The sequence below is a fragment of the Carettochelys insculpta genome, chromosome 2 (assembly GCF_033958435.1).
Source record: "Carettochelys insculpta isolate YL-2023 chromosome 2, ASM3395843v1, whole genome shotgun sequence".
Lineage (NCBI taxonomy): Eukaryota > Metazoa > Chordata > Testudines > Carettochelyidae > Carettochelys > Carettochelys insculpta.
Window position 1 is genome coordinate 88,288,795 of NC_134138.1, and position 14,040 is coordinate 88,302,834.

The window sequence follows — 14,040 nt, forward strand, 5'->3', positions numbered from 1 at the left end:
GTTACTAGTGGCATTGCTTGTGCTGCTCATGCTATAATTCCATGGAATGAATTACGTAATTATCTGATCGTATTCTGTCACTGTGGAAATGCAAAAAAGTGTTCTCATAGATTGAATTAGTTGTGAGTGCTTGTATTAAGTTAATTTATTTTAAGATGTAGCTTTCCATCTCAGGGTGAAGTTCACATGCCATCTCCTTTCAACCTGTTAAAGAAATAATACAGGGGGTTAAGTCTAGCAAGCATTGTTCGTACCTCACGCCCAAGCATAGCCATCCCCCATCCTTTCCAACCAGCGGCGTCCGCTTTGAAATAGTACTCCTGGCAGAGATCAGTACATGAGTGCATGTTAGGCTTGCCTGCACTCTAGTTGCAAGGTGTGCATGCCAGCTTGAGGAAACAGAACTGTTACCTAACTCTTGCCCAAGCTAGAGGTGGGGGAATGGTAGCACAAACATGCTTGGCAGGGACTGTACTTAGGATGACTAGCCACTTGAACCAGTATATTTACACCTCTGTTTTGCATAAGCCCATGTCTCTAAGCTGCCATTTATACCTTTTGGGTAGGGCAGTAGCTTGAGAAGTGCACAGAAACCTCCAGTACAAAGCTACACTGCCTGTGACTGCTGTTGTGAGTTCTCGTTTCAAACCTCTCCATCTCCTCCCTCTCCCCACTGGAGAGGATTTGGGCAAAGGATGATGAAAATTGTTAGCTTTGAATGGCTACCCTCTCAGAGAATTTACGAAGGCTAGGTACAGAGGAGGAAATCAGCTCTAAGTAGTTTTGGAGCAAGTAGTCCTGCCAGCTTGTTTAAAATCAGCATCAGTTTTAGTGAACTGTCCTTCTTGGAACTACTGAGTTTGCCTGGGAAGTCAGGCACACTAGCTCCAAACTAGTGCATCATCTGTGGAGGAGGGCGTAGGATGTTGTCTCTCCTCCCCCCTGCCAAACCCCTGTTGCTTCACATCAAATATACTGGGTGGCTTCAGCTATCATTCAAGTCACCAACTCTGGAAAGTTGTTTTCAGCAACTCTGAAATACTTGAGGCACCTGCCTCTAAGCAGAAGTTCAAACACCCCAACCTCTTCTCTGAAAGTCCAAATACCCAGTGAAACGTAAGCCGTGAGCATCTTTCCTGCTGACACAAGCACAATGTGAAACTACCTACCTTCTCATGAGTCTGCTCTGCGGACTGGGGCAGAAGTAAATGTAATCTCTCCTGCTATACCATAGCTTCCTGCAAAGGGATTGATGCCTGCTTGTTTGTCACCAGCTGCTGAGCCCCTCTTGGCAGACATTACATCATCCAAGGGTATAGCAACTGAAAGAAAAACTGGGGTTGGTGGTCTAGCAGTTTCTTGTGCAGGATTAGAATTGGGGTTTGGCGTGGCCATTTTCAGCTCTGCTGGCCTGGCAACTGGTATGGGTACGGTAGTGAATCTCCTCACAGCACTGGTATCGTGCTGTGTAAGGACCGCATGGCCAGGAATAGCTTTCCAGTCCTGTACATTCTGAACTGTAGAGCCCACTAAAATGAAAGGTGGTGCATTTCCCCTCTTGCCTTCTTCCATCATCACATAAGTTGGAGAGGATACTTGTGGTGGTGGACCTTGTGGTGGCAGCTGCTGTTGCAGGAACGGCTGTTCCTTCCCACTAGATATATAGAGGGTTGCTTGGGGATAAGGAGCACCAGTTCCAGCAGGAGGAAGGGGTGGTGGTGACTTTCGACCTTGTTGGTTCAAATCAGTTAGACAATAGAGAGTCCACACATTAGAATATGGTGGTGGTTGTCCTGCTTCGGTTGTTGCCATTGCTACAAAAAAAAAATTTAAAAAATTGCTGGTATCAGGAGCTATCAATTGCAAACCCTTACATATAATATGCCTAGACCTACATATGGCATAGAAAAGCATGTTAGAGAAGACAGAGTGGGATTTGTGCATAGGCTAAAATGAACAGAACAGCAGTGTTGCAGCAGGGAATACTGGTGCTCCAGTTATGGCCAAAGCAACCATAACTCTTCCTACTCCAAGTGGCTTACAACTTTAGGCATTGCCCTCTTTAGGCTGCCAAGCCAGACAGTCTGCTACCAGAACAAGGAGTTTCTACAGTGTAGCCCCTGTCCAAAAAAATCAGTTGTCAAAACATAAGTGTTCAGGTTATTTGAAACCCAAACAAAACTGCATCTCAATCTAGGGTAATTTTTACAGCTGGACGTCCAAACTTAGACCTCTGCTGCCACACAAAGTAGTGGCAGGAGCTTACATTTTACAGCCAATCGTTGCAAAGGATAATTTAATAAAGATTCTTTTATCCACACCCAAGCATGGCTCAGCACACACCTGCTGCCTCCAGCCATAACTACACCACCACTATCCTGTGCCACAACACTCTTATCCCTTCCTTTCAGCCATGAAAATCCCTTGATGGTGCTTAAAATGTGCTGGGGGTTCAGTAACATGCTTTGATACACCTGAATGTTTCTACCTTTCTTGGGGCCTGGCAGGGGCTCAAGAGGAGTTCTGCAGTAGTAGGGGGAGTCAGGCAGGCACTTCTTGCTGGAGATGGGGGCACAGGAAGGATTCTCCAGCTGGGAGAAGGGTGGGGGACTGGGCACTTGTCAGAAAAGGAGTTTGTTCCAATGGCACCTCGCTAGGATAAAGGGCCAGATCCTCCTCCTCCTGCCGAAGCCACTGGCAAGTGCCTCATCCACCCTCCTTAGCCCATCTGCAGAATAGGACAGTGCAGGCAAACACCACCATTTCTTTTTTAAATGCAACAAGTCTATGTTAATGCAATGGCTGGGATTTAAAACTTTGAAGGTCAGGGCACATTCAATGCTCTGGCCACCCCCAGCACTCTCAGCCACAAAGCACGTGTATTACATCTTAAATCTCTGCCATTGCCCTCAAACTTCATGGCTCATTCTCAAAGTTTGCTTAAAGGCAAAAATGCACTTCCACATCATCTTTGTGGGAGCCCAGAGTAAGTGCTGTCTGCATGCTGGCCCGGCAAATCAGTTTGCAGGAACCTGTGAACATATGTTCCTCTGATGCCGGCAACACAAATTCTGGAGCAGTTATGGGTCTTACTCACAATGAGTCACACAGTTTGGAACAAATTGCAGAGAGATTTAATACCTGTGCATTGGGGCCAGGTGATTGCAGAGGGAAGTAGAGCTTCTTATGTGCCCCAAAGTGAAGAAAGTCCAGTCTCTCCCCTCACCTTGCACTGGCATAGGTGCTTGCATTTAATATTTACCTATTTGGTTACAGCACCTTTAACTTGGAATATGAAGCTTTCATTAAGATCTCACCTTCTTACCTGACATCACAAAACCTTGCTCAGCTGATGCCATTTGCGCTGTAGTTTCCATTCTTTCAGGGTCACATTCTGCATCATCTGCAGATGGATCTAAGAGCTTAGTGCATGTAAACTGACCTGCATTTAGCGACGGCATTAGTGGCTGCTGAATCTCTATTAGACAAGCTACTTGCTCTAAAAAGGGAATTACTATTTGCTGCGGGAACTGCTCTATGTAAGGTGGAACCTCTCCTTCCGTAGCGGGCTCATCGTCAGTATGTATTGGCATAGCCTGAATGGTTGATGTAACCTCAAGTTCGCTTTGGTAAGGCACAGCCTGTAATGGATCTTTAGGAGGTGGAGGAGGAGGAGGAGGAGGAGGTGGTGGTGGTGGTGGTGGTTCATCCTGCAAGGGGTTTGAGGAAGCTTGATCTACATCACTTGTTGATTGTTCAACCTGACTGCTGGAAGACCCTAGGGCAGTGGAAGATGGTGCCGCAATGGAAGCCTGACTCTGAACTGCTGACTCCAACCTAACCGATTCTGCAGAACCCTCAGCAGCTGGGGTAACTGTAGCATCTTCAGCAGCACCTTCTACTAGTGCAGCTGTTGTGTCCTCTGCGCTCACAGACTGTTCAGGAAGAGTCTGCACGCTTGTTGCCACATCCTTCATAGAATGAACAGAATCAGTGTTACCTAACATTTGTGCAGCAAGCTGTGCAGGATCAGCTGGGACATAGGCAAGTTCTGGTCCCTTAGGGGATGGTTCTGGTCCAGTAGGGGATGGTTCATTTTCTACAAGGTCAGTGTGAGTTGATGGGTACTGTGTAGTCTTGCTGCTGCATTCAGGCTCAGGGCCTTCATGCAGCTGGTCCTCCTCTGTGTCTGTGGATTTTTCCTTTCGTTTTGGTTCCTCAGAAAGTGGAGACACCACACTTATGTCTTGCATAAACTTGTCTCCAAGGTCAGCTCTCTTTTCTGGCAGTCTGTCAATCCAGTCCTCCACTAATTTAAAAAAAAAAAAAAAAAGAAAACAAAACAATGAGTCGGCAGATGCTACCAAAACTGGTTGTGCTCTCCATACAGCCAAGACTTTAAATCAGGGATCACAGGCCCAATTCAGACCACCAGAGACTTAGTACTGATCCTGAATTCTTTCTATTGACTTTTTCATTATTTTCTCTGGAGTCTGGACCTTGACAATACTTTGACCAAGAAATTGGAACCTTAAAAATCATTACGCCTGCTTTCAAATGAATTCATCAGGTCGTTCTAGATATAAGGTAGTCCTATTTAACATTGATTTTCTTCTTCCTATTGACTATGCTGTTTTTTTTGCCCACAACTACACTTCTTATTTTTTGGTGCTGTGGGAAAGATGTTTGCTACAATATAGTGGAAGAAAGGGTTTAGCACTGGCAAATTGTTTTTTTTTTTTCCTGTATGTTAACAGGCAATTAGAAATTCAATCTGCCTGGCAGCATGGATTTATCTTGAGAAATTATCATTCCCTGTGGAACCTACAAAGCATTTAGGTTGGACTAACACATCATAAATCCCACAAAGCTGTCATGTTTACATAAGGAGGAGAAGTGTGTATTGTATGTTTGTCAGTGGGAGGCTTGGAGTAAGGTTTTGGTAGCAGAAATGGGATTTGAGAGAAAACAGGAAAAACTTGGGAGAGTTTCATGATTGAAAATGGGAGGAGCACTGTTTTATTGGCAAGGCTGTTTGGCTACTGCACGTGCAAAAATGGCACAGCTCTAAATAGGGGAACGACTGCAGGGAAGTGAGAAATGGCAGGAAAGAGGTAGATCTTGAGGGCATGGGAAAAGAATTAGTACCTAATGTCACGTGGATGGGATCAGCCTGAGCAGTTTTGGAGGAAGAAGGAACAGAAGCATAAAGGAGTTACGACAAATTTAAGACTTTAAACTCTAATAGAAAAAAAACCCTCTAAGCTATGTACTTTAGCTTTCTCCATGCACATTATCCACAGCCCAGCACCACAAACAGCTCCTTCCACAGCTGCAGGAAAATTAGGAGATAAACATACGTAGGAAATCTATAGCCACAACAGTTGCATTGTGTCCATAGCAATTTCCTCCTACCATCTACCTTGCTGCCTTCCTCTCTAGGGCAGTTACCAGTTTCGTGCATGGCCTCACAGAATCCAGAAGATCCTCTTCCCTGTACTTAACTGCCCACTTGTGCAACATACTCCTAAATGAATCACATTGCCCTTTCTCCACGGTGTCCAAAACACTTTCCATTCACCACGTGGCAGCCTGGACACTGCTGTATGGCAAAATGCAACTCCTTGGAACCGCACACGTGGAGCGCCCTCCAAGCATGTGCCCCACCGTTTGGTGGGACAAGCACGGGGCGGCTCCAGCCCGGAGCCTGTGGGCTGCCACAGCTCCTAGTGCAATGGGAGCAGCTCTGGTGAGGCGCCAGCAGTTTGTGTGGGGGAGGGGGAGTGTGTGCCTGACTCAGGGGAGGTGTTTGGGGGGGGGGCGGGGGACGCTGTGGCTATTGTTACATTTCTATTGAACGTTATTGTTCCTACTTTTCAGTCATCATCTGTTCTTACTATAGCCGTGAGACATTCTCACTGAGATAGGGCCTGGCTCTGCGCTAGTCATGAGAAAACAATCCCGGCCCCAACCCGCCTACAGCCTGAATAGACGAGACAGAGCAGGATGAAGAAACAGCCACAGAGACAAGTGACTTGCCCAAAGGTGCAGCAGGTCAGGAGGAAGAACCCAAGTCTGAAAATTCTGACTCCAGCATTTAGCCCCTAGACCACCTTGACTCCCATAAGTTCTGAGAAACAAACCAGTACCCATTTATTCTCCCAGAGCCCCAGCCCATTACTGCAATAGCTTGAGCCTTCTTTTAGTTCAGTGGTTCCCAAACTTTTTGGCATCACACCCCTTTTGATTTTTGAGATGCCCTCCCACCCCTCCTTTACCATCATCCAACCCCCCCTCTTTAACAAAAAGTTCAATTTGTAGTTTAAGCAAAGAAGCTTGATATTAAAATGTTATTTAAAATTAAAAATATACACAAATAGTTTTTCTTGGCCCAAAATTAATAAAAATGGAATTTAACATCAGAAACAATAGAAATTAAATGAATTTAATGTGAAGGATGACACTGCATTTTCTTCACAAGTTGGGAAATCCTAGGTTTGAAATATGAAAATGCATAACGCAAATCATTTTTGACATCCAAAGTTGTTTTCTTTGTTTTGTCTTTAATGTGAGTAAACTTGAAAAGCTTTTTTCACAGGGGTATATTTTCAAAAATGGAAGAATAATACAGCGCATTTCTTCCACAACTTTCAAGTATATTGGGAAATATTTTATCCAAAATTTCTCCAAGCATGAGTTTTCAAAATTCTTTTGAATCGTATTTTATTTCAAGTGTTTGTTCTTCTGACAATGTATCCACATCAACACTGAATGTATTGTGTACTAATTTAGGAATGGGGTTGCCAGAAAAGTTGTCTGGAAAATAGCAGATACTCAATGAAGCCGTGTCATCCTGCCCTTAACCACCTGCCAACCACCAGGGCCTTAGTGCCCCCTGCCCAGCTGCAGGGCCCCCTTACCTCCAGCCAGACCTTGACCCCTGGGGGGCTGACACCAGCCCAGCCACTGGCTGCAAAGTCTGGTTTCACCCTCATGCTGGACATGGCAATGGCCCCATGAGTGCCAGCTCAGCCCCAAATGGGCCGGTGGCATGGCCCCAGCACGGCAGGCACAGCCCAGGCCCTGCAGAGACCAGCTGCAGCCCTGACCAGGGTACTGAACACTCTGCCAGCCCCAGCCCAGCCCAGAGGCCAACTGTGGACCATCCAGGCTAACAGCACAGCCCCAACCTTGTGGGTGCCTGGTGCAGCCCCATCTGGCCAGCTGCCTGAGCCCCATGCCAGCCGCCTGAGTTGGCCACGCCAGCAGCCCACCCACCTGAGCCCTGTGCTGCCTGCCAGACAGCCGCCTGAGCTGCCCACCCCAGCTGCAGGTCAGCCCCCCCAAGCCCCGCACTGCAAGGGCCAGCTGCCCGCCTGCCAGCCTAAGCAGCCCAAAGCTGGAGCCAGCCACTTCAGCCCCATGCTACCAGCTGCCTGAGCTCCATGAGCCATCCACCTGAGCCCCTATCCTCCCAAGCTCCTACCCTCCCCCAAAGCCAGGCACCACCAGCCCCCTGCTCTTACCCCCTCCCCCTCCCTTCTTCCCAAGCCCCCCCCCATCTAACCCCATCCTCCTCCTCCTCCTCCCTGCCCCCCACAATGCACACTCCTTTGCAGGAGGCAGCTAGCTCCACGTGGGTCTTCACCAGCTGTCTGCTTTTTATAGCAGTTGTGCCAGGTGGCCCAGGTAAAATGGCAGGGGCTGAGAGCTGGAAGCAAAGGCCCGCTCTTTCTTGGTTGGGGGAGGGCAGGAAAGTTTGGGAAACGATGTTTTAGCTGGAGCCCGGTGCATTTTCAAACCTTCTTTTTCATACATCTCAGCCTGTGGTTTCACAAAGATCACTTCCAAGTCTCAGATACATGGTCCAGGCCTGTGGCAGCATGAGAAAATACTGGGGAGGGATGGGGTGGCAGGGCAGGAAAGACCCTTGGCCTCTGCAAAGCACCTTTGCCTTGTGGGTTCATGTGTGACTGACTAGAGGAGGGAAGGTCAGGGATGAGCAAACTAAAGTGAAGGGTGGGATGGACACAGCTGAGAAGAATGGGTCATAATGGAATCAATGGGTGAGTGAAAGGTCAGTCCAAGTTGCTCCAAGCAGATGAGGCATGAATCTCCAACCCACTATGACATCATTAATGCAACACCTGCTAGTACCCTACAACAGAGATTTGGCCCCTTGATAATGCAGTCATGTTACAATTCATGCAAGAGAAATTCTTTCCTAAATGGAGATGCCTCCTGAAGTGCTGAAAACAATCATTGTGGTACCCTGTAAACAAAACCCTAACCTGAGAACCAGTATGCCCCATTATCGGTCTGCAGCACCAAAGGCATCTATCTGCAGGGATTCCTTTATGTACTAGTGTCCCATCCCAGGAAGAATAAAAGGAAGGAAGGCACTCGGCATCTCATAGAATTAGGCCCTTACATGGCACAGTGTGATGACAGGAGCTAAATAATGCTAAGTTACCATCCATAATGAAAATGGTTAAAAGTTCACTTAAAGGGGCTTGTTCACCAGAAGGGACGTTTGAGTTATTTAACTTATAATTACAATATACTGTATTTTAAAACCTAGTAATTTATGAAGCGTAACGTGTGACACTCTTCTTACCTCTTGTAAAATGAAATTCTCTCACCAGGTCTGTTATATCCAAACTGGAATTTTCTGGAGGTTAAAGGAAGATGGAGAGTTTGGTTAGGAGGCTGAAATAATCCACCTCTTCAAATGTACGGCATATGTATCGCAGTGTCTGAGCATGCCCAAACCTTCTCGGAATGCAATCAGCTCGCGGAAGTAGAGCGCTGCAAACTCCGCGATGTTGCTGGGGCTGGTTTTGAGAACAGCTCTGCTCACTCCCTCCAGTAAAGTCTTGAGGCCATAGGGAACAACAAGCCTGGGCTTCACAGCGTGCATCTTCTTCAGCTGAAGGCAAAGCCTAGGTTCACACTGTGGCAAAAAGACCCGAGTCAGTACTGGGGACAGCGCTGAGGATTTCCCTAATGATCCACTCCTGGGGCATGTGGGGGAGGTGCTTGATGGGTTTTTTTTTTTTTTTTTTTTTTTTTTTTTGTTGTATGTGTGGGGGGGGGGGGTAGTGCAGAAAAACCCCTTCCCCCCCCCCCCCGGGCAGGGGGAGGGAACCCAACCCCTTGTGTCCCCACAGCTGAACCTGTTAGTGTGACATAACCTGGCATTTAACTCAAACTAGTGACGCCACCAAAAGGCAGGACTTGGCCAACTCCCTTTCCGTGTTGACAGGGACTCGCTGTGCGCTCAGCAGAGGTACTCGGCCTCCAGGGCGGGCGCCCCCCAGCGCGCCTCTTTGGAAGCCGGGCTCCCCAGTGGGAACGGGCAGTTTCGCTCTTTGCGGAGCTAGCGGGCGACAGTAGGCGGGTCTGAAAACCGCTCCGGTGCAGCCCTGGCTGTTTGGGGGCTGCGGTGCCCTGGGTCGGCGCGTCCCTCTGGCTTCCTAAGGGAGTCCCTGGCTACCGCCACCACCTGTGACACTTCCCCACGGGCCCCGCCCCGCTCTGGCCGCGGCAGCGGCGGCGCTAACCCCCGAGCCCTGGCTGAAGCCCGGGGCAGGGACTCGCGTTCCCCGCCAGGGAGCAGCCGCGGGCCGAGCTCGGTGCTGCCCCAGCTCCGACCTCTTCGCTTCCTCGGCTGCGCTAGCGCGAGCGCGTCCTCCTCCGCCTCCCTCGCCGGAGCCTCCTCTACAGGGGGCTGCAGCGGGCGGGGCCTCTTATAGGTGGGGGGCCGGGGCCGGGGCGCTGACGGAGTTCCATTTGTGAAGTCACAATGGCTTCTCCTCACATCCCCGCCCCGGCAGGCGGTCAGCCCTGGGGAGGGCGGCCTCCTGGCTCACGGCCCATGAGAAACTTGGGGGGTGCCCACGGCTTGGGCTGCGCCGCCAGCTGGGAGCAGCTGCCTCCAGGGCCGCCCAAATGTCGGGGCGGGGGTCTTGTCCCGCCAGCCCAGGTCGGGCGTCCTTGCCCTCCGCCGCCGGGTCCGGGTTACCTAAATCCCGTCGGAAACACGCGGGCAGCGGTCGGCACAAAAGTGGGGGGGGGTGACTTTCCCCCACCCCCAGCAGGCAGGGCTGTACTTAGAAGAGCGGAGAGGGAAACTTGGTGGCGCGAGATTTAGGGCTTTAGCCCTGTGTAAAAATGGCCCTACCCTTTTAATTCCCCTGTTAGCAACTAACTGCACCTTGAAGGAGCTTTTTTCGTTATGCTAAACGGGAGCGTTTCGGGAGAGGGGCGCTAGCCCGCCGGGGTCCTACGCGGGAATATCCCCTCCCCTCCCCTCCCCCCCGCAAAAACAACCCCCCACCCCGACACCCGCACGGTACAATGCAAGGCTGCTAGGAACCACCACCCATAGCTTAGCCTCTGGTCTGGTTTTAGGGGTTCAGGTAAACAAGAGGAAGGGCTGCAGCGCTTCAAGTGCAGTAGTGGCTATAAAGACAGGACTGTCAGCTCTGCTTTCTTACAGAACTTGGCTGTTCAGCTTTTAACAACATTAAAAAAAATATGCAGCTGAGAAACCAAATATACCAAGGTTTATCACCCACTCCAGGAAGTAGATCAGACCTATACAGAGAATTAACCACGATGGGCTGCCCACTCACCCTACTCAGGCTCATAACATCCTTTCACAAAAACATGAAAGCAATAGCGCAATATGATGGATCTACATCACAACCAGTTACAATGAAGAGCGGAGTCAAACAAGGGTGTGTTCCTGCTGCTACCCTCTTCAGCATATTCTTCTCACTTCTACTAAACCGTGCATTTCAAAACTCACACAGCAATGTATTTCTCCACACACGATTAGATGGCTCTCTCTACAACCTGTCCAGACTCAAGGCCAAAACTAAGGTCAAGGAAGTCCTCATCAGGGAACTCCTCTTCACAGATGATGCAGCTCTCATCACTCATAAAGAAGATATGCTACAGTCACTGACGGATTCTCTATCCAGAGCCTGCAAGTGGTTTTCCCTTGACATAAGCATGAAGAAAACTGCTGTATTCACTCAAGGTATTCCACAGCTATCTAATGTCATTCTGGATAACAGCCCATTAGATGCAGTTCAACAATTCTGTTATCTTGGATCTACTGTCACCACAAACCTATCCATGGACAAAGAACTGAACGTTAGAATCAGGCAGGTAGCTATGATTTTTTGGCAGACTTACGAAATGAGCATGGAACAATCCTAAACTGACAGTGAAAACAAAGATACTAATCTACCAGGCATGTGTATTGCGTATCCTGCTATACGGTTCTGAGGCATGGACCACCTACTTGAACCAGGAGAAGAAACTGAACAGCTTCTATCTTCGCTGCCTCCACAGAATTATATCAACTGGCAAGATAAAGTTTCAAATGCAGCTGTCCTGTCAAGATCTGACATACTCAGCCTCATAGTGATCCTCAACAGAAGACAACGATGGCTTGGTCATGTAAGAAGAATGGGTAACAAATGTCTTCCCAAAGAAATCCTCTTCGGTGAACAGTCATGTGGGTTGAGATCAAGAGGAAGACCAAAGCTAAGGTTCAAGGATACATGCAAAAATGCCATGAAAAAATTCAACATCAATCCAAAAATCCTGGGAATCTACATAATCAGATCCAAATAGCTGGCGACAATTGCTACGACAGGGCACATCATCCTTCAACAGTGTGTGTGCAAGCCATGCAAAAGAACTTTGTATTAGAAGGAAAAATTCTCAGACTCAAGAATTCAGAAATACTGACGTGGTTATTGCAATCCACTATGCAAATCCAATATTGGATGGGTAAGCCACAAGAGAAGCTGCAGACTCAAACACTGCCCATAGATCCTCACCACCGCTGCTAACCACCATCTCAAGATGAAAAGGGGCCATGTTACATATAGTGCATATAAAATAGTAGAGAAAAGAGTGGTTAAAACAGATTGGAGATTTTGCTAGAGTACATTTCAGTTTCCTTTGTCAGTGACAGACTGTCAACTTCAGCATAATCGCAAAATCAGGTTTTGCAGTGCACTTACATTCCTTGACCTCATCATTTGCACTTTGTGGTGGGTCTTTCCAAACCATGATCCAAAATTGTCAGAGTGCAGATGGGGCTTGCCCCACGCTGGAGACAAGACTTTTTTTCCAAACACAACCACCTCTATATCAGGATCCTAGAACAAGTTTCCAGATTTCTGGTTCGTGTGTAGAAGCAGAAAGCAATTCATTACACACAGCAGCTTTGCCAGCATCACAGCATTCTCAGGCTTGTCTTCCTTGCAGCTGTTAGTTTGAATTACTCCAAGTGACTCCTTTGGAGCTAATTCAAGTGTGTAGCCAGATGGCTAATGACTTGGTTAACAGGCTAAGTGGATTAGTGGCTGAGTTGTAACTCAGTTGCTGTATTCCCACTGCATTACTAGTTTGAGTACAGTGTTTTAACTTGTAATGAGAAGAGCTACAGCACAAGCTTTTTTTTTCCCTTCCATGATTGATGCAGCAAGTGCAGAGATGCTGAGCTCTAGTCTAGACTTAGCCAAAGTGAACACTGTGTCCTGCCAAATTGAGATGCTCACTTACCAGTTCGTGTGTATTCAGATTCCTAATGTCTGTGTCCATTCATTCTTTGGCAAAGTGATTGTCCAGTTTGTCCCACATACATGGCAGGGGGGCACTGCTGGCATGTATGGAATATATCACATTAGTGGAAGTGTGGTCACCTTTGATATTCACAGTGACCACAAGTATCCTATTTAACTGAATAGACACTTGCAGTCTTTTCTTCCCCACCCTACCCCTTCCCCACCTGTCCCGCCCTTCATTCCACCCTTTTTTTTAAATTTCTCTCTCTTATCAGCTATTCTTCTCCAGATCTGAAGAAGTAGGTCTGTCCCACAAAAGCTCACCATCTAATAAATAACAGTAACAGAGATAGCTGTGCTAGTCTATATACTATCAAAACAAAAAAGCAGTCCAGTAGCACTTTAAAAACTAACAAAATAATTTATTAGGTAATGAGCTTTCGTGGGACAGACCCACTTCTTCAGACTCTGTTCTGGTATGGCTATGATCTGAAGAAGTGGGTCTGTACCACAAAAGCTCATCACCTAATAAATTATTTTGTTAGTCTTTAAAGTGCTACTGAACTGCTTTTTTGTTTTAATAAATAATAGTGTTAGTCTTTAAGGTGCTACAGGACTGCTTTTTTTTGTTTTGTATTTTATGTGGAGCACAGGCCTACATTTTCGTAACAGCACACTAAATCACTAGCAGACACTTTCTCATTGCTCCTTTTAATTAAGAGTAAAACAGGAACCCTTTGGGTCACTGATTACATTAAAACCAGCTTTGAGAACAAGAAGTCCTGTGGCACCATAAAGACTAACAGATATTTTGGACCATAAGCGTTTCTGGGCAAAGACCCACTTCATCAGATGCATGAGTGGGGGGGTGGGTTCAGAGGGGTATTTAAAGAGTGGGGTCCCAGTAAGAGGGAGGGCCAGAGCTGACAAGGTCTATTCAGCAAGGTGGAAATGGCCCAGTATCAACAGTACCTATCAAAAGAGGAAAAAACAAGTCAGATCAGATAGGGGGATGTGAGCCTTTGTCAGAGTCTAATGGGGAGATTTTAGCACCCAAAGCAGAGAATGCCATTGTAGGCTGCGAGCCACTCCCAGTCTCTGTTTAATCCATGGTTAATGGAGTCAAATTTGCAAATAAATTACAGCTCAGAGATTTCTCTCTCCATTGGATTTTTAAAATTTTTTTGTTTCAGAACTGTCACCCTTAAATCTGCCACTGAGTTGGACAGTTCCCTTTGAATGAGAGGTAAAAACACTCACCTAGCAAGAGCCAATGAAAAATTAATATGAAGTCACAGAAACTAAGTTGGTGTGTAGGAAGGGCCATACATGGTAAACCACTGAGAAGTGTATCTTTGGGGGAGAGGGGAAGGAAATCATGTAATTACCTCTTTGCTAAAGAAACTCCTCTCAAGGGCTTCTCACTCTTGGAAAATAGGGACCTGGATTA

General features: G+C 47.4%; 1 protein-coding gene across 1 annotated transcript; it reads right to left on the reverse strand.

The window, feature by feature from the left end:
• Positions 1–1,173: 1,173 nt before the first annotated feature.
• On the reverse strand, positions 1,174–9,004 carry CABYR (calcium binding tyrosine phosphorylation regulated). Its single transcript, XM_074985820.1, has 4 exons — positions 8,773–9,004; positions 8,618–8,671; positions 4,001–4,309; positions 1,174–1,814 (listed from the first exon to the last, which is right to left on the reverse strand). The coding sequence occupies exons 1-4, from the start codon at positions 8,918–8,920 to the stop codon at positions 1,174–1,176; spliced, it is 1,152 nt and encodes a 383-aa protein (XP_074841921.1). The 5' UTR covers positions 8,921–9,004.
• Between the last annotated feature and the right edge of the window lie 5,036 nt (positions 9,005–14,040).

What these genes read in the sequence shown, in the direction of transcription:
- CABYR (XM_074985820.1), bottom strand. Translation starts at nt 8,920, where the DNA reads ATGCACGCTGTGAAGCCCAGGCTTGTTGTTCCCTATGGCCTCAAGACT. An exon ending in GCTGATTGCATTCCGAGAAG is followed by an intron (nt 8,672 to 8,772) that starts GTTTGGGCATGC and finishes TTTAACCTCCAG; the next exon opens with AAAATTCCAGTTTGGATATA. An exon ending in AGAATTTCATTTTACAAGAG is followed by an intron (nt 4,310 to 8,617) that starts GTAAGAAGAGTG and finishes TTTTTAAATTAG; the next exon opens with TGGAGGACTGGATTGACAGA.